Here is a 26,954-nt window from a genome sequence, read left to right on the forward strand (position 1 = left end):
AGGATGAGCTTCCTCAGTGGCTACAGCCCAGTGGCATTAACATCTGCTGTGCCTTGAGAGGTTGGTGATGGTCAGAATCAAGTGTGGCCTAAGCAAGGACCTGGACCCACTGCGATTTGCCTATTGCCACAATAGGGCCACAGTGGAAGTGATCTCACTGGCTTTTCACTCGACCTTGGGTCATCGGGACAACAGCAATACCTACGTCAGGTTGCTCTTTATTGATTACAGCTCAGCGTTCAACACAATCATACCCTCAGTAATAATCAACAAACTCCAGAACCTGAGCCACTGCGCCTCCGTCGGCAACTGGATCTTTCACTTCCTCATTGGGAGACCACAGGAAGTGCAGATTGGAAATAACATCTCCTCCTCACTGTCAGTCAACACTGGCACACTTAAGGATGTGTGCTTAGCCCACGGCTCTATTTTCCCTACACCCTTGGCTAGGCACGGCTGAAATGCAACTGTAAATTTGCCGGTGACTCAACTATTGTTGGCAGAATTTCAGATGGTAACGAGGAGGCATACTGGAGTGAGATAGATCAGCTGATTGAGTGATATCATAACAACAACCTTGCACTCAATGGCAATAATACCAAGGAATCAATTGTGGACTTCAGGAGGGGGAAATTGAGGGAACAGACACCAGCCCTCCTCGAGGGATCCGCAGTGGAAGGGGTGAACGGTTTCAAGTTCCTGGGTGTTAGCATCTTTGGTCTACCCTGGGCTCAACAAATTACAAAGAAGGCACAGCAGCAGCTTTATTTCATCAGGAGGTTGAGGAGACTTGGTATGACACAAAAGACTCTTGCAAATATGTACGGATGTACCATGTAGAGCATTCTAACTGGTTATATCGCTGTCTGGTATGGAGGAGTGATTCACAGGACTAGAAAAAGCTGCACAAAGTTGCAAGCTCAGCAACTCCATCATGGGCACCAGCCTCCCCGGCTATCAAGGACATCTTCAAATGGTGAAACCTCAAAAACACATCCATCATTAAAGATCCCAATCTCCCAGGACATGCCCTGTTCCCATTGTTACCAACAAGGAGCCTGAAGACACACACTCAATGTTTCAGGAACAGCTTCTTCCCCTCTGCCATCAGATTACTGAACGGAAAACGAACCCTGTACACTACCTCATTTTTTTGCTCTTGTTTTGCACTAATTTTAAAAATAAATTTCTCATTGTAATTTATGGATTTTATTTATTATGTACTGCAATGTACTGCTGCCACTAAACAACAAATTTCATGACGTGCCAGTGATATTAAACCTGCTTCTGATTCTGGTTCATTTCGAGAAGACTAGAATATAAAAGCTAGAACGCAGTGCTGAGGTTTCATAAGGCTTGCTCAGAGTATTGTGAGTGGGTTTGGGCTCCCATATCTAAACAAGAGTGTGCTGGCATTGGGTTTGGTCCAGAGGAAGTTTACTGGAATGATCCCAGAATGGAAAGGTTAACATTCGAAGTGTTTGATGGCTCTGGACCTGTACTCACTGGAGTTTGGAAAAATGAGGGGGGATCTCCTTGAAACCACTGAATATTGAAAGGCTGGATGGAGTGGTCATGGAGTAGATGTTTATGATAGTGAGAGAGTCTAGGACTGGAGAGCACAGCTTCAGAATAGATTGGTGACCCTTTAGAACAGGGGTTCGCAAACGTTTTTATGCCATGGATCAATACCATTACACAAGGGGCCCGCAGACCCCATGTTGGGAACCCCTGCTTTAGAACATAGATGAGGAGCAATTTCATTAGCTAGGGAGTGGTAAATCTGTGGAATTCATTGCCACTGATGGCAGTGGAGGCCAAGACATTAGGTACTTTTATACTTTATTGCCGCCAAACAATTGATACTAGAACGTACAATCATCACAGCGATATTTGATTCTGCGCTTCACACTTCCTGGAGTACAAATTGATAGTAAATATTAAAAATTTAAATGATAAATCATAAATAGAAAATGGGAAGTAAGGTAGTGCAAATAAACCAAGAGGCAGGTCCGGATATTTGGAGGGTACGGCCCAGATCAGGGTCGGTATCTGTTCAGCAGTCTTATCACAGTTGGAAAGAAGCTGTACGAGTCTTCAAGCTCCTGAGCCTTCTACCGGAGGGAAGAGGGACGAAAAGTGTGTTGGCTGGGTGGATCGTGTCCTTGATTATCCTGGCAGCACTGCTCCGACAGCATGTGGTGTAAAATGAGTTCAAGGATGGAAGATTGGTTTGTGTGATGTGCTGCACCGTGTTCAAGATCTTCTGCAGCTTCTTCTGGTCTTGGACAGGACAACTTCCATGCCAGGTTGTGATGCACCCTAGAAGAATGCTTTCTACGGTGTATCTATAAAAATTAGTGAGGGTTTTAGGGGACAGGCCAAATTTCTTTAGTTTTCCCAGGAAGTAAAGGAGCTGGTGGGCCTTCTCGGCAGTGGACTCTGCTTGGTTGGTCCAAGTCAGGTCATTTGTGATATTGACCCTGAGGAACTTAAAGTTTTTGACCTGTTCCACTTGTAAATTGGGTCATGCGGTCCGCTACTCCTTCTGAGGTCAACAACCAATTCCTTCGTCTTGCTGACGTTGAGGGATAGGTTATTGTCTTTGCACCATGCCACCATTAAGTATACTTAAAGTGGAGGTTATGGGGGGAAGGCAGGTGAATGGGGTTGACAGAGAAAATAAATCTACCATGATTGAATAGCAGAGCAGACTTGATGGGCCAAATATCCTAATTCCATACCTGAGATTTACAGTCTTACTTAAAACTCTGGCTCCTCATTTGAAACTCTCCGACTGGTGAAAACATCTTGGCATTTACCCTGTAATGGCCACATTGGATATTGTAAAAGCATAACCTCTATACTATGTGACAGATGATCAACTGTTTCAGGGGGCCTTGGTTCATATAATACACCTATTAAGCTTTTATTCTGCAAATTTTGAATTGGTACCACCAGTTTCTTACAGGGGAGCCAAAGATATTTAGAATAATCAACAACCAGCCGCTCTACCCCACTAACCTGACATTTATATTTTAAAAGGTCGTTCCTGCAAGAGTTATTGAGAAGATTAACATCTTTTCTGAAAGTTGAAAAAATAGAGTATTAAGGCTTCCAGATCTTTATTTTTGATCTGCCAGGTCTAATCTGCACTACAAGTGCACAGAACATTATATTGGCTTGAGGGACTAAGTTTTCTCTAAGGCAACAGCCTGAAACCAGCTTCATTCCATTTCATAGGAAATGACTACATTCTTTTCCTGCATATTGTGAAGCCCAGTACTAAATTTAGTTCTTCTTGTAGTTGGCACATACCAAGTTGAGTTTCATCCACTAATCTCAACTCTCTTCTTCTTCTTCCTTTGGCTATGAATATAATGATTGGTTTGTTCTGTGTAGTAGTAATGGGATACTGCTGGTCATCTCTGTTCAGCCCTGACAAGTGTTCTACCCTTCAAGGACAGCATCAAAATCTTCTGAAATTTATGTGACTACCTAAGTCTACTCTTTTCTTGAGCGTATTGGTACCTTAATAATACAATGCAGTATGGCACGGCTCCCACAGAATATCTTATACGATCCAACTTTGATATTTGCAAGATGATAAGAAAACTGCAGATTAAATTCCCTTCATGCCCCAATCTGGCAAAGTGATTTTCTCTCCTCCTTAGAGTAGTTATTCTACTTAAGGAAATATCACATTATGCATTTTCATGTAACTCAGTATCTGAATGTTGCAATTAATTTCTGCAGATATACATATTTTAAAGGTAAAAAACGCTAACTGTAGTAAGAGCAGAGCTTGAGGTGAGTGAACATTCGCACTGAAGTACATTGGTGCTGTGAGTCAGAAATGTAGCACCCATTAGTGCTTAAGATAGTTGCTTATATTGTATGTTAATAAACACTAACAAGAGAAGCTTTATCTTCTAAGCAATAATTATCAATCTGAGTTTACTATTTGGTAATTAATTAATTCAAATGTAAATCCAACGTTTGACACATTAATTTAAAGAACCCTGGAATTGTATGTTATCTTGAGCATTTCAGTTCTATATAATAATAATATAATCCATGGCACATTCTCTTGTGGTATTTTCAAGTGACTTGTTATGAGCAAAATAGGGATAAGATTCAGAATTAAGAATGGTGCCGCAGCAAATTCTTCATGGTGCAACATCGCCATCTACTGGTGTCATAACAGCGCTTAATCAGGAGTCCTGCTAAAACATTTTGAGGGATGTAAGATATTCAAGAGGCCTCTTCCATTTCAATCCAAACCAGTCTTACATCCATGCCTGACATACTCCAATCATTACTACCACTGGAATTCATCTGTAACTCATTTGTACCTTGATCACCACGATCTCTGGAAACAATCTGTACCACATTTCAACAATGTCTGAAACCTATTTATACTTTATACTTGCAACACACATCAAAGTTGCTGGTGAACGCAGCAGGCCAGGCAGCATCTCTAGGAAGAGATACATCTCTCTTCCTAGAGATGCTGCCTGGCCTGCTGTGTTCACGAGTAACTTTGATGTGTGTTGCTTGAATTTCCAGCATCTGCAGAATTCCTTGTGTTTGCGTATACTTTATACTTTATTGTCGCCAAACAATCGGTACTAGAACGTACAATCATCACAGCGATATTTGATTCTGCGCTTCACACTCCCTGGATTACAAATATTAAATATTAAAAATATTAAAAGTAGTTAAAATTAGTAAATATTAAAAATTTAAATTATAAATCATAAATAGAAAATAGGGAAGTAAGGTAGTGCAAAAAAAAAACAACCGGGAGGCAGGTCGGGATATTTGGAGGGTATGGCCCAGATCTGGGTCAGGATAACCCAGTCAGTGCTATCTCTAGAACCAGTTTGTAGATCAATCTGTGCTTTATCTAGAATCCATCTGTACCCCAATTACTACTATCTTTGAAGCCCATTTTTACCCCCATCTGTGCTGTGTCTAGGACCCACTTCACGATGGAAAACTGAAGAACGCAGAACAGTCCTCCTCGACACAATTAATTCATTATCAAATAGTGTCCTACAACTGCATTCAGATGTATTTCTCTACTATAACATACCTTATTTGACAGATTAATTCTAATTCTCATCATTCGAACATAAGTTATTACTAATATATACTTGTATGTATCCTTCCATCATATTTTCCTGACTAATTACATAAAAGGGTACAGGCCCTTCAGTCCATGATGTTGTGCTAACTTTTATAACTATTCAAAGATCAATCTAACCCTTTCCCCACAATAGCCATTTTCCTTTCTTCTAAGTGCCAAAGAGTCTCTGGAATGTCCCTAATGTACCTGCCTCTACCATCACCCCGGCAATGCATTCCACACACTGTTTTAAAAAGAAAGACCTTTGACTCCCCGCTACCGTCCTCAAATCACTTTGAAATTATGTGCGTGTGTATTAGCCACTCTGAGGAAACAGTGCAGGCTATCCACTCTATTTATGCCTCTTACCATCACCTCTCGACTTTCTTTGCTCCAAAGAGAAAAGCTCACTCCGTAGCTCACTCAAACTTTCCTCATAGACATGCTCTCTAATACAGGCAGCATCCTTGTGAATCACCTCTGCACCCTCTTTTAAGATTCCACACCCTTCCTATAATGGGGTGACCAGAAATGAATACAACACTTCAAGTGTAGATTAATCATAGTTCAATGGAACTGCAACATTACCGTGTAGTTCTTGAACTCAGTCCCTTGACTAATGAAGGCCAACACACTGTACACCTTCTTAAATATCCTATCAACTTGCATGGTAACTTTGAGGGATCTATAGACACGGACCCCAAGATCTCTCCATTTCTCGAGACTGCTAATAATCCTTAGCAGAAGTTATTAGATTCCTGACCACCTTAATCCTACCCACAAAGGCCTTCTCATAGTTGGTGGCTTAGAGACCTCAACAGTGGATATTGGAGGGATATTGTATTATTAAAGAAACTGTGAGACTACTACTTTGAGTCTACTTGAAAAGTGGTTGACATGACATTTACTGATGTTCAATGACCCTCCCCCCTTTCCTCGCCAATTCTGTCATAGAATGAGTTAATTCATTGGAAATAACATATATTCCACTTGTGTGACAAGTAGATCCATTGTGTATGCAGCATAATTTCAGAAAGATGACGTGCTTGGATGCAGTGGTTTCTACGAGGCCAACCAAAGGTGTATTTTTTTACAAGCACAAGACCCTGTGTTGGCGCGTAGCCAAGTGGTTAAGGCGTTCATCTAGTGATTTGAAGGTCGCTAGTGAGGCAGCGTGTGTGTCCTTGAGCAAGGCACTTAACCACACATTGCTCTGCGACGACACCAGTGCCAAGCTGTATGGGTCCTAATGCCCTTCCCTTGGACAACATCGGTGGCGTGGAGAGGGGAGACTTGCAGCATGGGCAACTGCTGGTCTTCCATACAACCTTGCCCAGGCCTGCACCCTGGAAATCTTCCAAGGTGCAAATCCATGGTCTCATGAGACTAATGGATGCCTATTAAAGACCCTGCTGGACATTAAGAACTTAACATAGTGCAGGATTACCTCATCAATGAGTTGGTGGAGAAACGGAAGGATTTGGACGATGAGTAGTGACGCTGACTGCGACAGACAGGCATCAGTGCATAAAGGAGGTGTGCAGTCTAACAGTGAGTGATCATCTTAGTTGCTTTTCATACAATTGCAACACCCTGTTGGACATTGGTGGTGTGGAATGCTGCAAGTCCAATTCTTTGGTTTATTGGCGAATGACGGGGGAGCTGAGTTGCCTTGGTTGTAGCAAGAACTAGGCCTTAAGCCATGTCGTTGAATGTTTGCAGCTGCCCAGGGGTGGCATCGGATTCAGGCACACCACCAGAGTGGGCTGGGCACGATGCTGCCTGCCAGTGTTTACTTGGCAGAAGGCAAGCAGACTGCAGACTGCTGCAACATTCACGGACTCAAGGACTTGGACTATGTTTTTTATGTGTTACTATATTTTACGGCTACCTTACATGTGCTTACTATCTTATATGTTCCATATGTACCTTGTGCTGTGTGTGACAGTTGGTACTGTGTTTTGGACTTTGACCTCAGAGTAACACTGTTTCGTTTGGCTGTATTCATGGGTATTCATGTGTGGTTGAATGATAATTAAATTTGAACTTAATTTCCAGACCAGGTTCTTGTAAAGTGCAGGTGCTGTTTTTTTTTAAAAAGAAAAAAACGCTTTAACTGCTTATTTCACACCCTGGACTCATTTTTTGTTTTAACATATTTCATGATAATAAAGAATTCATTCCCCATTGGCTCTTTAAGATTAAAATTGAACCACAAATCTGACGCCAGTAAGTGTGTACATGTAAATAACTCCATCAACTTTAAAATTGCTGAAATGCAGCTATTCACTCAAGGTTGTCAACTGCACATCATCTTAACAAAATATTTGCTTCAAACAGATATTGTAGAATAATGGGTTCACTTGAAATTGTGCTGACAACTCAAAACACTATTTATCATAATCTACCAAGCTATGGGCCATGTAGACCATCACTTACAATTTACCTAAAATACTGTTTCAGCAAATATACTAGAATGGGATTGCAAAACGATATGACTAAATATTTTTAAAAAGTTATTAGCCTGCGTTATGGAGTTTACATTTGCTTCTGGAGTCATGTTTACATCATACTCAACTTTCCCGAAACTGCAAATACTCTTAAAGATTACATAGTTTTATATTTATTTATTTGGCCAAGGTCAAATAACCAGTTTTTCAACAAGTTAACTTAAGTTGCTTCCTTTAAGAGTGACATTTACCAAAGATTAAGGTGCAAGGAGTGGTCTGTACTAGAAGTATTTAAAATTTTGTATATTTTTGTTAATACATTGTATGAAATTATAGAAGAATCTAATTAAAAAGCAGTTTTCTGAATTTTGATAATAAATTATCATAATTTATTATAAATAATTATGGTTTGTTTTGAAATCTGTTTTTTTTCTGTCAGCAAAACAATTTCTTTCCAAGAAGTAGACCCACTGTTGTCTGTACAAATTATACTCTGCAGTGCAGCTGCACAGGAGACAAAATGAGTTGGGCAAGGGAAGTGTTTTTGAAATGCTTTGTATCATCACTGTGCCTGGTTTAACAAGTGACGTTAAGTACACAGTGGCAGTACTGTATCAAAAGAAAATAATATGAATGAAAGAACAGCAGCTACTTCTGAGCTGTTTCAATTCTGACTGAGGTAATTGTGCTGTATTTTTAGCATGCTAATTGATGTTTAGGAGTCCAGTTTGGGCAGATGCAGATTTAGTCACATGCATCCAACCTTTGGTCTGCCCAGTGCTGTGAATGTTAATACTTAAGATGTTCTGTAAGACTTGTTTGTGTTTGAAGGTGTGCCCTGGGATGCCGCCCTTGAATTTTCTACCACAATTATTGAAAACTTGCCCTGTCCGATTTTAACACTGCTAGAAGATATAAGTGCGTGTGCATGTTAACATAGAGAAAGGAATTCCAGATATGATGAGAATTCATTCGATGTCATTGAAACATGGTTTCAAGAAGATTTGCCTTTGGCATAGAGAGAAAGAACTAAGAGCAACAGAAGTAAAATTGTGCTGTGGTAATGTGAAGTCAAGACATTTTTGAGAAGATGGATGACACTTGACCAGAACACATTAATAAAAATGGAATATATTTTTATGATTAAAACCAAAACCACATTAAATTTAAAGAAATATATCCTGATTATGATGATTAAACATTTTTGAGAGAATCTTTAGCAAAATTAAACCTCCACGCTAAATATAATTATTAGGTAGCACTGTTTTTGTTGCAATAGAGGGTTTTATAATTAATTAGTACTTGAAAGATCTTAAAAGTTAAGAATTCAAAGGAACAACAGGAAATTTTGCTGCCGTTTTCCCGCTTATTTTGTTTCATTCACATTGCTTTATTTGCATCTGTTTCCCCAGGAGAGAAGCGTGCATACCTTTCACTACCTAGACCAGGGGTGAGTTTGTAATGCAACTTAAAGTTAATATAAAGTTTAAACTTAAAACTCATTTTTAGGCATCACACAGAATTGGGTACAACAGAATTGACTGCACAACAATATGAAATAGATGATTGCAAATCAGTGGTTGTGTAATAGGCAAAATTGCCCATATATTTGTCAAACTTTGGACTTATTCCCTCTTCTGTCCCCCCCCCACCAAAAAAGAAGTTTGTCATCTTGTCTTGCAGTTAAAGGTAGATTCTGAAACCAAGACTTTTTGAATGAATTAAAATGTTTGTTCTTATCTGTGAAATATGTGAAAAGTTGTGATCCAAATTAGTAGCTGATCACTGAAGTGTGGAGATCATTGAAAATCACAAAGGTTACCAGGTTTAAAGAAGACAGATTTCTTTAAGACTATAATATTATAGTGCCATTCTCAGGAAAGTCCAAATAAAACCGATAGTTATTTACAACAGACATATCTCAAATTTGTTACAGATCAAATAGCATAAAATTCAACAACTCTGAAAGATAAAGAAATGAAATTGTCTCGCAATCCAAAGTGACCCTGCTGATTCTGCTTTGAGATAAAGTAGTAAGATTCCTAATCACCATCTGGAGAAGCTTCCAACAACTGTCATTAGTGCCTGAGACTGCTTGGAGGCTATTGAAGTTTTTTTCTGCAAAGGACATTATTAGGCAGTGCCCCTAAGGGGATAGGATAAGTTGGCAGCTAGCTCCAAATAATAGTGCTGTGGAAGATTAGCTAATATTAGGTAAAATGCTTCCACACCACAATAAGATTTGATGCCAATAAAATGAGATTATAAATGTCATAATTCCAGGCTTGCCTGCTTAGATTTTTGCCACGGCTCTTGCACTTTTTCTCCCAACGTAATTTATTCAAAATCATCCAAACCACACAATGATAATTGTCAAGCATGAATTGTATCCAATATATTTTCAATTTTTGCATTCATTTGTATGTTGGTTTAAAAACAATGCACTGCAAAGAAACCAGACCTATACCTTGATGGAATTAATCACCAATTGAAATCTTTTATATTTATTGAAACAAACAAATTTACTCAGGAACCAGCTGAGCACCATTCATGCTAGGAGATGGGTCAATATTTTTTCAGTTCACTTTCGGTGGCTCAAAATCAACTTTAAAAAGCTGCATAATTTGTAATCAAGCTGCTTCAGCTAATACACTGACTCACTACTCAACATACTTTTTAAAGAATTTATTTTATATAAACAATATTTAAAATAAAAATGACATTCTGAAATGCTGTCATATTGTACTGTTCTTGGGGGAGATTTATTTACTTGCACACAGATGAAATTCGTTAGGAATTTGAAGGAAAAGCCTAATGGAAGCTATTGGAATTTGAGCCTGGTTTGCTGATTGCGTCCTAAACTTACACTTCTCCATAATACTTGATTTGCTTGTGCCTCAAGCACACTTGCTATTGTTCACAGGCTTTGAATTTTGCATATTGAATAGATCTTGTGTGTTATGGTGTTGCTTAAGTTTAAGCTCTTGTATTTAAACCAATTAATGCCTTCCTGGCCATCATTTGCCCTTTCTTGTAATAGAATGTTGTATGAAAAAGTAACTCTTAATACTTTATATTTTCTTTGTTTGAAACAGAAGCACACGGCAAATCTGAAGGTAGTTAAAGCAGTCAAACTAGATGCTGAGGTAAGAATTATGCTTTGTTTTTGCTTTGTAAACATTTATTGTAAAGTAGGCATTTGAAGGACTGTGGACAAAGGGCAGGAGAGCGAGACTGGATGGGCAGCCTCCTTTAGAGAACCAGCAGGTGGGCAAGACCTATTCAATATAGGAACAATGGGGGTTAGCTCTGCCAGTTGAAATTTGTAGGTGGTATGTACCATGCTGGTTTATTCTGTCTGCATTGAATTAAACGTATTGTGCTTAACAACAGCTGGAATAAAAATGTTTTTGTTTTAATTATAGGAGCAGGCAAAGATAGCAAAATTAGGGTTGGAACTGCGTTTACACACATCAGATGTAGATGCAGAAACAGAAAGATGGGAGGACCAAGAAAATGAGATTCTTCGGCAGGCTCAGAGTATGTCCAGTATGGCGTATTCCATGTATCTTTTCACAAGGTAAATTTGATAACTCCCATGGAAATATATTTTTTAATAATTTCTTCTAACTTAATGTAAAAAGAAATTAGCAGGAGATTATTGATGCATTCCTGAATGACTTTAGTGAAAATATAAGATAAAAATTTTGTCTACCATCTCAGCATAGTAAACCTGAATCTGATTCTGACTGAAGATCAGTCATAAAACCAAGTTATATGGAATCAGGAAAACCCTAAAATGGAATGTGGCTGAAGGAAAGAGTGGTTGGGAAACTGCAGTGCCTGACTTTATTTTAATGAAGAAATGTAATTTCCGGCGGTACTTCTGTGGTTATCCAGTCACTGCTGTCTACTAGTGCCATGTCTCTGGCAGTTCCCATTTCGGGAGTTTGATCTGTTGTCTACATTTTGCATCTCTTAGCAATTGTCAAGAACAGAGTGGACTCTGGACTACGTTAGCATTTCTTGTCTATTCACCTACTCAAGCATAATAGTGTCTAACACCTGTTTAGTGATTTTGCTTACCCATGCATTCAGCGGTGGACAGTTTGTGATTTTCCTAGAATCTAGTTGGTGTAGCATCCCAATCCTTTTTCATTTCTGAACATGCAATAGAATCAATCTCGTTACACTTTTTGCATTAATTATAGATGAATTTCTTAATTAGATTAGATTAGATTCAACTTTATTGTCATAGTGCCGAGTACAGATAGAAAGCCAATGAAATGCAATTAGCATTTGACCAGAAGTGCAAAAGAATGGTATTATTTACAAAATAACTGTGAATAAAAAGTAAATGCTACAGCACACAAATATAAAAATACTGAGACAGTCCAATATGGATGCAGTACTGCTTAGCGCCGTGATGTGAGGTTCAGCAGGGTCACAGCCTCAGGAAAGAAGCTCTTCCTGAGCCTGCTGGTGCGGGAGCGGAGGCTCCTGTAGCGCCTACCGGATGGGAGGAGAGTGAAAAGTCCATGGTTAGGGTGAGATGCATCCTTGATAATGCTTTTTGCCCTGCCCAGGCAGCGTTTATGGTAGATGTTCTCAATGGTGGGCAATTGGGTGCCGATAATCCGCTGAGCAGTTTTCACCACCTGCTGGAGTGCTTTGCGGTCCGATACGGGACAATTGCCATACCACACTGAGATACAGTTGGTGAGTAAGCTCTCAATGGTACAGCGGTAAAAGTCCGTCAGTATCCTGGGACAGAGGTGAGCTTTCGTCATGCTCCACAGTAAATAAAGGTGCTGTTGCGCCTTTTTGATCAGGATAGAGGAGTTCAGGGACCAAGTGAGATCCTCAGAAATGTGGACACCCAGGAATTTGAAGCTTGATACGCGCTCCACTACAGCTTCATTGATGTAGATGGGGACGTGAGTGTGGCTCCTAGCATACCAGAAGTCCACAATAATCTCCTTGGTCTTCTGGGTGTTAAGGGCCAGGTTGTTGTCGGCACACCACGCGGCCAGGTGCTGGACCTCATCCCTGTAGGTCGTCCCGTTATCCCCCCCTGATCAGGCCAACCACCGTGGTGTCGTCTGCGAACCTGATTATGGAGTTAGAACCATGTACAGGAACGCAGTCATAGGTGAAAAGGGAGTACAGAAGAGGGCTCAGCACACAGCCTTGAGGCACGCCGGTATTCAGGATGAGGAATGGAGGAAAAGAGGTTGTCTAATTTAACTGATTGGGGTCTGTTAGTCAGAAAGTCCAAGGTCCAATTGCAGAGGAATGAGCTGATACCAAGCTGGCAAAGTTTGGCGATCAGCTTGGCGGGGATCACTGAATGCTGAACTAAGAACATAGAATACGGATCAGCACAGGCCCTTCAGCCCATGATGTTGTGCCAATATTTTATTTAATTCCAAGTTCTCCTCTATCTCTTCCCTCCAACGTAGCCCTCTGTTTTTCCTGCATCTATATGCCCTTCTAAAATACTACAGGAAGGATGTGGATACTACAGAGAGAGTGCAGAGGAGATTTACAAGATGTTGCCTGGATTGGGGAGCATGCCTTATGAGAATAGATTGAGTGAACTTGGCCTTTTCTCTTCGGAGTGACGGAGGATGAGAGGTGACCTGATAGGGGTGTATAAGTTGATGAGAGGCATTGATCGTGTGGATAGCCAGAGGCCTTTTCCCAGGGCTGAAATGGCTAACACGAGGGGGCATAGTTATAAGGTGCTTGGAAGTAGCTACAAGGGGGATTCAGAGGTAAGTTTTTTACACAGAGAATGGTGGGTGCCTGGACTGCACTGCCACTGTGGGTGGTAGAGGCAGATACAATAGGGTCTTTTAAGAGACTCTTAGATAGGTAAATGGAGCTTAGAAAAATAGACAGCTATGCACTAAGGAAATTCTAGGCAGTTTCCAGAGTAGGTTACATGGTCGACACATCGTTGTGGGCTGAAGGACCTATAATGTGATGTAAATTTCTATGTTCTATGATCTCTTAAATGTCCCTAACGTATCTGCTTCTTATCATCACCTCTGGCAGTGGGTTCCATGTACTAACCACCTTTTGTTTTTTTAAAAACTCCTCCCTCTGGCATTCCCCCCCCCCCCCGATACTTTCCCTTAATCCCCTTAAAATTATCCCCTCTCATATTAGCAATTGCAGCCCTGGAAAAAGGTGCTAGCTGTCCACTCCTTAAATCTTTAAGTAAATTTATTTTAGTTTTTTTAAGTTTTACGTATTTTTAATTAAAAATAGTTACTTGAAATACAATATACAGAATTCTTCCTGTAATTGAAAACACCCTCATCTTTATAGCTATCTTGTTTATGCATTTTAGTACATACTGGTTGTACATCACATAGACAGTCTCTGCACATCAAGGCAGTATTGTTCTATGTAAAATTATGAGGGGTGTAGACTGGGTAAATACAAGCAAGCTTTTCCACTTGGGTTGTGTGGGACTACAACTAGATGTCACAGGTTAAGGGTGAAAGGTGAAAAGTTTAAGGAGAACATGAGTGTAAACCTCACACAGAGTGTGGAATGAGTTTCCAACACAAGTGGTGCGGAGCTTGATTTTCAACATAGGTACGTGGCTGGTAGGGGTATTGAGAACTAGGGTCCCGTGGCAGGTCGATGGGAGTAGGCAGTTTAAGTGGCTCAACACAGACTAAATGGGCTGAAGGGCCTGTTTCTGTGCTGTACTTTTCTGTGACTTGTAGGTGTATTATAGAGATCCACTTTGGGACCCTTGCTGTTTGTTATATACATTGAGACTTGGATGAGAACGTCGTAGGAAGACACAAATTTGAAGTTAAGGGGTATATTAGTCTTAGGCTACAGAATGATATCAATTAGCTGGTATGTGTAGAGGGCAACGGCAGGTGGTATTTAATTCGGACAAGTGTGAGGTGATACATTTTGTGCAGGGATTGCGGTGCTCTAATAGGAGTTGGACAATAGGACATATCTAATGAAGAGAGGGACCATAGGAAGTATTGAGGAAAAGGGAACATTGAGTACGAGCACAAAGGTACCTGCAGCAGCAGAGTGGATTGAAAAGGTAGTGAAGAAGGTGTACATGATGCTTGCTTTAATTGATTGAGGTATAGAATATAAGAGTAAGGAGGTCTACTTTATAAAACATTGTAATGAAATATTGTATGCAGTTCAAAGCTCAAGTTGAGTTTATTTGCATATGCACAAGCACATTTCTACACAGATACAATGAGAAACGAAGTGTGTGTGTGGTGGCAAGCATTGGTGAGGATGCAGAGGAGGTTCGCCAGGATACTCCCTGTGTGGACTGTTTCAATGATGAGAAGAAACTGGACAGACTGCATTTATTTTCCTTAGAACAGAAAGCAGATGAGGGATCTGATAGAGCAGGGGTTCCCTCGAACTGCTAAGTTGATGGTAAGGCTCCATGGCATAAAGACCCTGTAATACAGGTATGTTAACTTATGAGAGGCTTGGATAACGTAGACAGTAAGGAAGATTTCCCATGGCAGAGGGGTCCTAGACCAGAGGGCCTGGGTTCAAGGTGAGTCCTAAGAAGTTTAGAAGAGATCTGAAGAATATCTTCACCCTGAGAGTGGTTGGAATCTGGAACATACTGGCCAAGAAATTGGTGGAAACTCCACAACATTTAAGAAGAATCTTAATATGCACCTGAATTGCTATGGCATTTTAATCTTTTACCTCCTGCTTGTAAAGGATTCGTATAGACAGGTACTTGATAGTCAATATAGACATGGTGGGCCAAAAGCTCTGTTTCCGTTCTCTAAGACTATAAAATTTTGATTTCCTGCAACTTTAATTTACAAGTAAACACCTTTGAATTTGTCATGTACAAGAAATGTTCTCTGACTGAATACATTGCTGTAGAGAGTGATAAGATCATGGTAGAACAATTGAGGCTTGAAAGAAAAATAATATGTTGTTTATCTCACTATAAAATGTTGCTTTTCTTATAAAACAGTCAATCTTGATTTATTAGTGAATGCCATTGCAGACTGTGCTACGAGCTGTAAAACAAACATTAACAGATCAGATTGAAGATATCATTCCTTTTATCAATTGTACATCTAACTCGAAATGCTTAATAAAATCAGAAAATGCTGACATCATTCAGAAGGTCAGGCACCATCAATAGATATCAAAACCACGGATGCTGCCTGACTTGCTGAGTAATTCCAGCATTTTATGTCTTCATTTCTGATTTCCAACTTCTGCAGTTTTTTTTTGTGTATGTGATTTTTTTTCAGCACCATTAATAAGCTAACATAACTTTCCACAATTATAAAATCCAATTTAATTTTTAACATAATAGAATAGTTGTCATAAAGAACAGTGGGATTCTTTTACTTCAGATGCATCAAAAGGATTTTTCTGTATACACGTACACATCTATTAAATTTAGACCCCGACACAGTGGTGTCAAGAGAACAACCTCTCCCTCAATGTCACAAAAACAAAGGAGCTGGTTGTGGACTACAAGAGGAATGGAGACAGGCCATCAATGGCTCTGGGTATGAGAGAGTGAGCAGCTTTAAGTTCCTCAGCATACATATCACTGAGGATTTATGTGGTTTGTACATACCAGCTGTGTGGTGAGAAAAGCACAACAGCGCCTCTTTCACCTCATACGGTTAAAAAGGTTTGGCATGTCCACAGATCCTAAGGACTTTCTACAGGGGCACAATTGAGAGCATCCTGACTGGCTGCATCACTGCCTGGTATGGGAACTGTACTTTTCTCAATCACAGGGCTCTGCAGAGAGTGGTGTGGACAGCCCAGCGTATCTGTAGATGTGAACTTACCTCTATTCAGGACATTTTCAGAGACAGGAGCGTAAAAAGGGCCCGAAGGATCATTGGGGACCCGAGTCACCCCAACCACAAATTGTTCCAGCTGCTACCATCCGGGAAATGGTACCGCAGCATAAAAGCCAGGACCAGCGGGCTCTGGGACAGCTTCTTCCACCAGGCCATCAGACTGATTGATTAATTCACGCTGATACAATTGTATTTCTATGCTGTATTGACTGCCCTGTTGTACATACTATTTATTACAAATTACTATAAATTACGCTTTGCACGTTTAGATGGAGACATAACATAAAGATTTTTACTCATGTATGTGAAGGATGTAAGAAATAAAGTCAATTCTATTCAATTCAATAAGTTTTTAAATCTCCCAGTGTCTGGAAGTCAACTTTCACTCAGCTCTTGCTGATCTCTTCTGCTGAATGATAGTAATTCAGAGTAAAGTTTCCTCTTGCTCTTCCAGTCTGCCAATAGCTTTCACCCTTTATCATCTCCCTCTGCCAACAGCAGAGATCAGGAACTTGTAAGGCTGTTCCGTACTCTGTAATGTGACCTCATTCATGACACAGCACTTTGCTTTATCTTATTAACAATTATGGTAAATGTTATAGGCTGTTTCACCATTATGCATTGTTTTTGTCATCTTAAGGTGTTTTAAAAATGTTGTTTCATATTTAACATTCTTCTTTATTTCAGAGGGGAAGGCCTTTTGAAAACCACACAGGATTTGTTTCACCAAGCTGAAGTAAGAATGCTGATTGCTGTGTCGCATCTTTCTTGAATAAACTTCAGTAGTTCTTGCTTCCAATAGTCATAGTCATACTTTATTGATCCCGAGGGAAATTGGTTTTTGTTACAGTTGCACCAACCAAGAATAGAGTATAAATATGGCAGTATAAAACCACAAATAATTAAATAGAAATATGTAAATTATGCCAGGAAATAAGTCCAGGACCAGCCTATTGGCTCAGGGTGTCTGACCCTCCAAGGGAGGAGTTGTAAAGTTTGATGGCCACAGGCAGGAATGACTTCCTATGATGCTCAGTGTTGCATCTCAGTGGAATGAGTCTCTGGCTGAATGTACTCCTGTGCCCAACCAATACATTATAACCATATAACAATTACAGCACAGAAACAGGCCATCTCGACCCTTCTAATGCGTGCTGATTTCTTACTCTCACCTAGTCCCACCGACCTGCAATCGGCCCATAACCCTCCATTCCCTTCCTGTCCATATATCTATCCAATTTAACTTTAAACAACATCGAACCTGCCTCAACCACTTCTGCTGGAAGCTCGTTCCACACAGCCACCACTCTCTGAGTAAAGAAGTTCCCCCTCATGTTACCCCTAAACTTCTGCCCTTTAACTCTCAACTCATGTCCTCTTGTTTGAATCTCCCCCACTCTCAATGGAAAAAGCCTATCCACATCAACTCTATCTATCCCCCTCATAATTTTAAACATCTCTATCAAGTTCCCTCTCAACCTTCTACGCTCCAAAGAATAAATGCCTAACTTGTGCAACCTTTCTCTGTATCTTAGGAGATGAAACCCAGGCAACATTTTAGTAAATCTCCTCTGTACTTTTATGAGTTTTATTGACATCTAATGTAGTGGATGGGAGACATTGTCCAAGATGGCATGCAACTTGGACAGCATCCTCTTTTCAGACACCACCGTCAGAGAGTCCAGTTCCATCCCCACAACATCACTGGCCTTACGAATGAGTTTGTTGATTCTGTTGGTGTCTGCTACCCTCAGCATGCTGCCCCAGCACACAACAGCAAACATGATCGCACTGGCCATCACAGACTTGTAGAACATCCTCAGCATCATCCGACAGATGTTAAAGGACCTCAGTCTCCTCAGGAAATAGAGACGGCTCTGACCCTTCTTGTAGACAGCCTTAGTATTCTTTGATCAGTCTAGTTTATTGTCAATTCGTATCCCCAGGTATTTGTAATCCTCCACCATGTCCACACTGACCCCCCAGATGGAAACAGGGGTCACCGGTACCTTAGCTCTCCTCAGGTCTACCACCAGCTCCTTAGTCGTTTTTACATCAAGCTGCAGATAATTCTGCTCACACCATGTGACAAAGTTTCCTACTGCAGCCCTGTACTCAGCCTCATCTCCCTTGCTGATGCATCCAACTATGGCAGAGTCATCTGAAAACTTCTGAAGGTGGCAAGACACTGTGCAGTAGTTGAAGTCTGAGGTGTAAATGGCGAAGAGAAAGGGGTGGATTAAGTAAGAGGCAGCCATTTTAAACAGCAATTAGAGGTATCCTTTGTTGTTTTGCAAAATAACTCAAAACTGTTCTTAAAAATGATATCAAGGCAATTTTTGTTGAGTGAAGGTTTCTAGAAGCTGGTATCCACCGGATCTGAACAGTGTATTTTGTAGCTATAATTTGGAATATGCCATCTGAAGCCTTTCATATGTAGTGTTGCATTTGGATTAATGTTAAGGTTTGTAATCAGATGATTTGTCCGCACCCAGGAAAAATTGGGATTTGTGGCTAAGTTTCACATATCTCTGGCGGCAAGAAGGCAACTTTCAGTTAGCTACATTAGTCGTGCACCAACTCAACATAAACTGCAATGCAATAAACGATACCTTTAATTAATGAGGAAATTGGCTGCTCCAGTTATTAGTTATGCCACTAATATGGTGTGCAACTGGAAATATGAACTTGTGGCAGCCACATGGGCCACATTTAAGGTGCAATAGGATCTAAATGAAGTTGCAAGGTCCTTGACGGCAGTTCTAGCTGCTGAGATTCAAATCAGATTGCATGAGCATCACTACATCTATAGCTACACAATTCTGAACTATTTGCAAACACATCAAAATAAAAATAGTGCTCTGTCTGTGCTGCAAATGTTTACCAGCTGGTAATCAAAAGCACGATAAATTTGCGTTGAATTGTAAAATGTAAAAATGTTTTGCCATTTTCAAAAAAAAATCCTAGAAAACCTTAAGAACAAATATTAATAAGTGAAAATACATGTACAGCACAAATGCTAACAAAACACTTAGGGAAGGTTAATTTTTAAGTGTTTTATGTCTCTTACAGATATTTGCTGAAGAAGGTCTCAGACTGCACTCATCTCTTCATGCGTTCTCAAATCAGGTATGTTAAAGGAAGAGGAATACACTCAAAAGCTGTACATTATACACAAATTACTCATACAACTCATCAAATATTTGGTACCTGTGTCTGTAGATTTTAAGTATATAGAAAAGTGTAAGATCTGGCTAAACCTGATGTAAAACAGTTGGGTAATATGGGTGTTTGCCTCATGATAATAAAGTATCATTTGTCATAGGTGAAAATTTTCTGTTAAAATTCTCATTTTTTTCACTTCATTTTTTCTGTGTTTTTATATATACAAGGGGTGATTGATAAGTTCGTGGCCTAGGGTAGAAGGAGTCAATTTTAGAAAACCTAGCACATTTATTTTTCCTACATTTACATACTTAGTCCAGCAGTTGTGGAGCATACGGTTCCCTTCTTTGTAGAAGTCGGAACCTTGGACCTCCAGAAATGGTCCCCAGCATGGGGAGATTGATAAGTTTGTGGCCTAAAAGAGATGAGGAGAAACTTCAAACTTTCTGCACTTTCACTCAAAGAGTTGAACTGCATGTGCATGTAACAACAGCTGTATAAATCATCTTCTACCTTAGGCCAGGAACTTATCAATCACCCCTGCTGTGGACCACCTGGAGGTCCAAGATGCTCTTGTTACATGCATGTGCAGTTCAGCTCTTTGAGTGATAATGCAGAAAGTTTGAAGTTAATAACTCATCTCCTTCTACCTTAGGCCACAAACTTATCAATCACCCCTGCTGTGGACTATTTCTACAAAGAAGGGATCCGTATGCTCCACGACCGCTGGACTAAGTGTATAGATGTAGGAGGGGACTATGTTGAAAAATAAATGTGCTAGGTTTTCTAAAATTGACTTCTACTGTAGGCCACGAACTTATCAACCACCTCTCGTAAAGCACCTTACATAAAAACTCTTTAAAAGCTGAATATAAGGTAGTAAAAAGCTGCTAATCTTATCAAAATTCTAATGGTTCTCATTCACTATGGAGAGTGAATGATCAAGAATATTGAGTTTGACTGACAGAGTTGGCGGATTGTAAGCATCATTTTACCTTCTGGTAAGATGGCGGTGCGTTCAGATGCAGCAGTTTCTCTTGGGGCAAGCAAAACTGTTTTTGTCTTTTTTACAATCCCAAGACAATGCTGGACATTAAGAACTTCAGTTACTGCAGGTCTACCCCATCAGCGAGCTGGACTTGGTGCAGACCGTGTTACGGTCTGCTACAGAAAGGCATTGGAATTGGTGCATGAAGGCAGTATGCAGTCTGACAGTAAGTGATTGCCTTGGACATTTCTCTTGCGATCACGAGACAATTTTGGACACTGGTAATGTAAAATACTGCCAGTAGTTTTCCCTTGTTTATTGACGAGACAGACGGCGGGGGAGCTGCCTGTCCTCAGTTGCAGCAAGGAGTAGGCCACGAGTCGCGGACTTGCCTGTTGCAGCAGTCCAGGAGAGGAGACGCTGGAGGGGCGGTGTAGTGTGGCATCCGTATGGGGTTGGGTGCTGGTCTGTCCTATCGGTGCCGTCATCCAGTGTTCGCTCAGTGAAAGACAAGCTGGATTGCGTGCGTGTGTGCGTGCATGCGTCGTTTGTCTGCTGATTGCTGAGAACTGCTTGTTCTTGCCAATAACGCCACCAATTTACAGGACAAGTCACTCAGAAACTTGGGCTGTATATTTTTGTTCGTGTGACTGCCTCTTTACTGCTGTACGTGTCTTGTATTATGTACAGCTGATGGTATTGTGTTTTGCACCTGGACCCTGGAGGAACAGTTTTAGTTGACTATATTCATGGGTATTCATGTATGGTTAAATGATAATTAAACTTGAACTTTCTATTTAAAACTCATCGTAATTCATTATTTTAATACGTTAATGCATTTGTAGTGGCCCGTAGGGATTAACATTATTATTTATGTGCACGTCACATTCTATGGAATACTGCAGAAAATCATCATGGACAGATATTTTTGATTTCCATTTGATTAGCTCAGCCCATGTTGTGTTTATTGGCTGTAAAATATAATCTGAAGAATCTGAAGTTTATTCATCATGACTAAAGTTCATTAAATGGACTGTACAAATAGCATGAAGATGCTTCAATGTCAAAACTATTTCATTTTATCATCAATTCCAAAGGTACTGACTGATACATTTCAAAATAATGAAGTTCGATGGAATCTGAACGGAATGTGTTTCTGTTCCCTCAGTTGGAAGAGGATGAAAAATCATCTTTGTTGATGGAAGCTGAGAGATTTCCTACCTTATGCCAACAACTGCAATTGACCTGCAGAACTCCAGTTCATGGCAAAGCTGCCACTTTTACTAAGGTCTGTTCTTTTTATATATAATGCAGGGTTGGGTATGATGTATTGTGTTCCACATGCAAATCAGCATCTATCAAATTTCTCAAATAAGAGCTCTACAGTGGTCCAGCAGTTAATGCTACTGTCTCACAGCTCCTGAATCTCAGACTTAATGCTGGCAACAGGCTCTGCCTGTGTGAGAGTTTTCTAGCTCCCACCCTTGGGGCAGCCTGGTAATGTAATGCTATTACAGCACCAGTGACCCTGGTTCAATTCCACTAGTGTACATAAAGAGTTTGTACGTTCTCCCTTGTGTCCACGTGGGGTTTCTTCTGGGTGCTGCTGTTTCCTTCCACACTCAACTGGTAGGTTAATTGGTCACGTGTAACTGAGCAGCTCAGGCTCACTGAACCAGAAGGACCTATTACTGTCTCTAAATAAAAAATAAAAAAAATAAGATTATGTAGAAGATCCAGTTTCCATCCTCATCCCGAAGATGTGATTATTGGCTCTTATGAATTATCTCTTAGAGTAGGATATTGGCACCAGAAGAGGGGGGAAAAAAATCGAACGAGAGTTAATAGATGTCAGGGAAAGAATCATTAGGACTATCCCCCGGGGAATTGATATGGATCCAATGTCCTTCTGTGTTGTTATAGATTTCAGATACTTTGAATTTATATGGGGTATCAGGTCTTCATCTTCAATGTAAGTCTGTCCTCTGCAGTGACCATGGACTAAGACATCTAAACACCAACTAAGTCTTTGTGCTATCGTCATTCCCTTTTCGCTGGACTGCAGTAATGTCCAGCTGAGCAATACTAATTCTAATTCTTGTTGTAAATTCTTGCTCTGGCTTACCCCCACCTCTTTTGGTATTGCATCCCATGGAGTTATTTGTACTTTTCAATGTTTAACCTCTTGTGCAGTTTAATTACTCCACTATTTTGCCTCCAGCATTTCAGAACCTAAATTACGAATTTCCCTCCATTTACATTTGATCCTTTAATCTATTCCTGTAAAACCTTTAAGAATTTGCTGTAATATCCTTTGTCTGGAAATAAATCCAGCTGATTATGGCAAGACAGCATTATTTATTGACCAACCATCCAGGATGCACTGACAGTCAAGATATACACCCCTAAGACCCAAAAACAGAAACAGTCCCTTCAGCTCATTATATACCCATTTGCCTTGGATCACATGCACTCTTTTTTTTTTGGACCAGTGTCCCATGAGGGACCTAGTCACATCAACAATGTTATCTCCATGAATACACCTTTTGTTGCCTCTGAAAATTTCAATCTAAATGCTAGAGAGGATCTCCCCTTAACAAAGCCAGGTTAGTTTATTTAAGCTTTGCCTTTCTACCTATAGATTTAATCGTGGCTTTTAGAACTTCTTTTTCATTAGACTCCATGGCTAATCCCTGCTCTCCTTCTTGAATAAGGATGTCACCTTGGTAGTAAAGATTTCAATAGTTCCATCAGGGCCTTAGCTATCTCCTTCTTGCCTCCCGTAGTTGCCCGAGATGCACCTCATCAGGCCCTGGGAATTTCATCACCAAGTCATCTTTCAACAGCAGCTTGTTACAGAATCTCACTGTCTCATACTCCCCCACCCCATCCCTCCTAGAATTCTCCAACTACAACTTCCTTCACCTTAGATTAAAATTTTGAATCTAAGAGCACACTTTTGAAAGAAGCCATCAGCACTGTGTCTTTTATATATTTAACTTTGGGATCTGGGTGTGATTAGCAGTTCCTGGCCATCCCAAGGTGTACTTGAAGGAACACATAGGTGGTGGTTTTCCCAAGCACCAGCTACCCTTGACCATGGTCGTAGAGATCATGAGTTTCAAAGGTGTATTCAGCATGGCATGGGCAAGTAACTGCAGTCTGATAACAGTTTAATAAAACCTTGCACGTTGCATCCTGGAACAAATTACAAATCTGTGAACTTATATTTTTCCTAATCTTTACAACTTTGATATTTGTTATTGAAAGTATAACATATACATATGAAATTTTTAAAGGAAACTTTAATCTGTTTATCAAGGGGAGGGTTGACTAAAATTAGTAATATTTATTGTAAGTACTTTTGGATATACTAGCTGTGAAATGAAAAAGGGGGTAATTAATTTTAATTATTACCAAATTCATTACAAAAATTCTAATAGTGTAGATGTAGAGTTATTCTTGTACTGTTCAATATTTCTAGGTTGACACTTCCATTCAGGAGACTATAAACATGATGACTGTGTTGATGAAGGTTCTTTCACTTTGTTACAAACTGTTAAAAAAGGTAAGATTATCTAACTCATGTCTTCTAGTGAATCTTAAATTAAATTAATAATTTTGCAAAACTATTGGTCTATAAACTGAAAACTAACTAAAATTGGGAAATAAAGGATAAATGAAAAGTGTTGTATTTCAGGAAGTCAAACCATGGCAGGGTTTTGCACAATAAATGGTAGGACCTAGGAGGGTGCTGTAGAACAGGTTCCTTTTAGATGGGGACTTTGACAGGGATGTGAAGATGGGGATTGTAATGCTTGTTTTCTTCATTCAGGATACCGAGTGCAGGAGTTGAGATGTCATGTTACATCTGTACATGTTGATATAGATATGGAGGACTGCTATAACCCTGCTATACAAAGAATGTCATTAAGCTGAAATGGGTGGACCAAAAATTACTGGGACTAGAGGGCTTATGTTACAAGGAGAAGCTGGATAGGCTAGGACTATTTCCCCTGGAGCACAGGATACCAAGAAGTGACCTCAGAGGTTTATAAAATCAAGTTGGGCATTTATAAGGTGAATGGCCACAATCTTTTCCTCAGTGCAGGGGAGTCCATAATGCAGGTCGCAGTTTTATAGTGAGAGGCAGAAGATTTCCCTTCAGTGACAACTTTTTCTACATGAAGGTGATGCATACATGAAAAAAGCTGCCAGAACAAGTGGTACAATTATTGCTTTTCTATCCATGTATCTGTCTAAATGTTTTTAAAAGTGTTAGAGGGAAATAGGCCAATCACTGGCAAATGGGACTAGCTGAGTTTGCCAGCCTGGTCACTTTGGACAAGTTGGGCAAAGGGCTTGTTTCTGTGTTGTACAGCTCGATGATTCCAACCAAACAGCTGAACAAATTTATAGTTTACCATCATTTCATTACTTAGTGAAAGAAATGTTTAAAAAACAACATGGTGGGGAAAGAAACTGTATTGTGTTTGCAATGAAGTTCAATGTCATCTAACTAGGTTTAGTCTCTGATTTAGGTTCCAGTTCTGTTGGTAAATTTCTAAGTACAATAATTATAAACAGGTAGTACTCTAGTCACTGACAATAAGGAAGGCCTAAATGAATACAACTCATAACCACCTCTATAAAACAGATTAGCATATAATTAAACTGCACTAAATTATATGATTGCACAAAGCTGTTGATTGAATAAAGAACATTTGTCAAGGTGATTGGAGAACATAATGAGTGCTCTTGGTCCAATTATATTGATTAAAGGAAAAATTTGTTCACTCACCATGTCAATGCAGTACATTACACTTTTATTGGATAAATGTGATAAATTTACATTAATAACACAAATTGTAATTTTGAAAATACAGCTGGAACTTGCCTATAGGGAAAATTTCCTTTTGTATCTGTTAAATGTGATTTTATGTTTTACATTCTATGAATCATCCTGTACTATTCTAATATGATTTATCTTTTACAGTATAAAGTAGATCACACATTTCTGGGCACACCCCACAGCTGGAGAGGTAACCAAATGCAGACGGTTGCAAATGGCGAGAGCTTAGAGGCAAAGAACACAGATACATTTGGAGTGAAATCTCTGGAAAGGCACATGGCAAATTTGACATACTTAGAGAGCAAATAAAGGGGGAAATTCTAGAGTAGTTGCAACACAATACATTGTCAGATGTACTGTAAAGTCTGTTAGTTCATAGTACACAGTAATTAATGTCTGACATTTATAGTACTTATGGATATAAATAGCAGCAATGTGCCCACCATGATTTGAATGTTTAAGATCTACAACAATTATTTTCCCCCCAACTCTACTAATTTAAATAATATTAAGAAAATAGGTAATTTGGTTAGTTATCTTCTCTGAAATGTATTAATGCTGGGTTTTTGTTTTAGCCTGCTAATGTCTAAACCTTTTCTGTGAATGTCTTACTGATGTGATTAATCCTTTGATGCTGCTAGGATCATAAATGTGCAAAAACCAAATTGGATACAACAGCATATGTTACTGTTGTTAAGGTAATTAAACCAAATTATAATATTTGCAGGCAGGTTATTGTAGTATACTTTCATTTGGGTACATTGAAATCAAACAAGTTTTTACCACTGTTGTTTCTGCTGCTGCTAAATGTAAATTTCCTAGGAAGATCCAGTGTGCTTCCTAGTAAAAATTGCCCAAACATAATTGGATTTTTCAAATTTTCTTCGGTTCCAATCTCATTTGTTTCCTCCCCACCGCCATCAAAATAAAGTTTTTCATAATGCTTGATAAGTTAAAATCTACTTGTACATCAAGCAGATCACAAGTTTTAAACAGATAGCTTTTATCTTCTTCCCTTTGAATCTCCTCTTCCCACATGAACTCTGTACCTAATTTCACTTTTTCTAGTGATGTTGATACTGCAGTGCAGTGGGGTTAGAATGTGATGTATGCATTGCTGGAAATATTTAGTAAAGTACTTGGACTGAATTTGTATTACCTGTAAAGGCAGTTTTTTAAACATTTCTCTAACAATTAACATGAAAAATTATATTTTTAAAATAAAATTCTAATTCATTAATCATCATTACTTTGCGTATTGTTTAATGATCTTCACATGCATATGTGTCATGTAATAATTTTTTTAAAATCTGTTTCTATCTCATGTCATGACCACCAATAAGCTTTGCTTCAATGATTATATATTTATCTCAAACTTGAAATACTAAATAATTTATCTTTTAGATTTACAGTACTGATATTTTCAGAATGTCACAATTGTTCCAATTTTACTGTAGTCATAGTAAAGCAGCTTACATGAAAAATAGCTATTTTTGATCTTACTTACCTA

The 26,954-nt window shown here is 39.4% G+C and overlaps 1 protein-coding gene across 3 annotated transcripts in view; it reads left to right on the top strand.

The window, feature by feature from the left end:
• Positions 1-26,690, top strand: part of ctnnal1 (catenin (cadherin-associated protein), alpha-like 1) — a 325,158-nt gene extending 298,468 nt beyond the window's left edge. For all 3 annotated transcript variants that reach the window (XM_072253686.1, XM_072253683.1, XM_072253684.1), the window contains 8 exons: positions 8,994-9,031; positions 10,677-10,727; positions 11,007-11,161; positions 17,127-17,175; positions 19,512-19,568; positions 21,761-21,880; positions 24,077-24,160; positions 25,589-26,690. In XM_072253686.1, coding sequence (XP_072109787.1) covers positions 8,994-9,031; positions 10,677-10,727; positions 11,007-11,161; positions 17,127-17,175; positions 19,512-19,568; positions 21,761-21,880; positions 24,077-24,160; positions 25,589-25,753 — 719 coding nt within the window. In that variant the 3' untranslated portion in view covers positions 25,754-26,690. The remainder of the gene's footprint in view (positions 1-8,993; positions 9,032-10,676; positions 10,728-11,006; positions 11,162-17,126; positions 17,176-19,511; positions 19,569-21,760; positions 21,881-24,076; positions 24,161-25,588) is intronic.
• Positions 26,691-26,954: the final 264 nt, after the last annotated feature.

Source organism: Mobula birostris, chromosome 3 (genome assembly GCF_030028105.1).
Source record: "Mobula birostris isolate sMobBir1 chromosome 3, sMobBir1.hap1, whole genome shotgun sequence".
Taxonomy (NCBI): Eukaryota; Metazoa; Chordata; class Chondrichthyes; order Myliobatiformes; family Myliobatidae; genus Mobula; species Mobula birostris.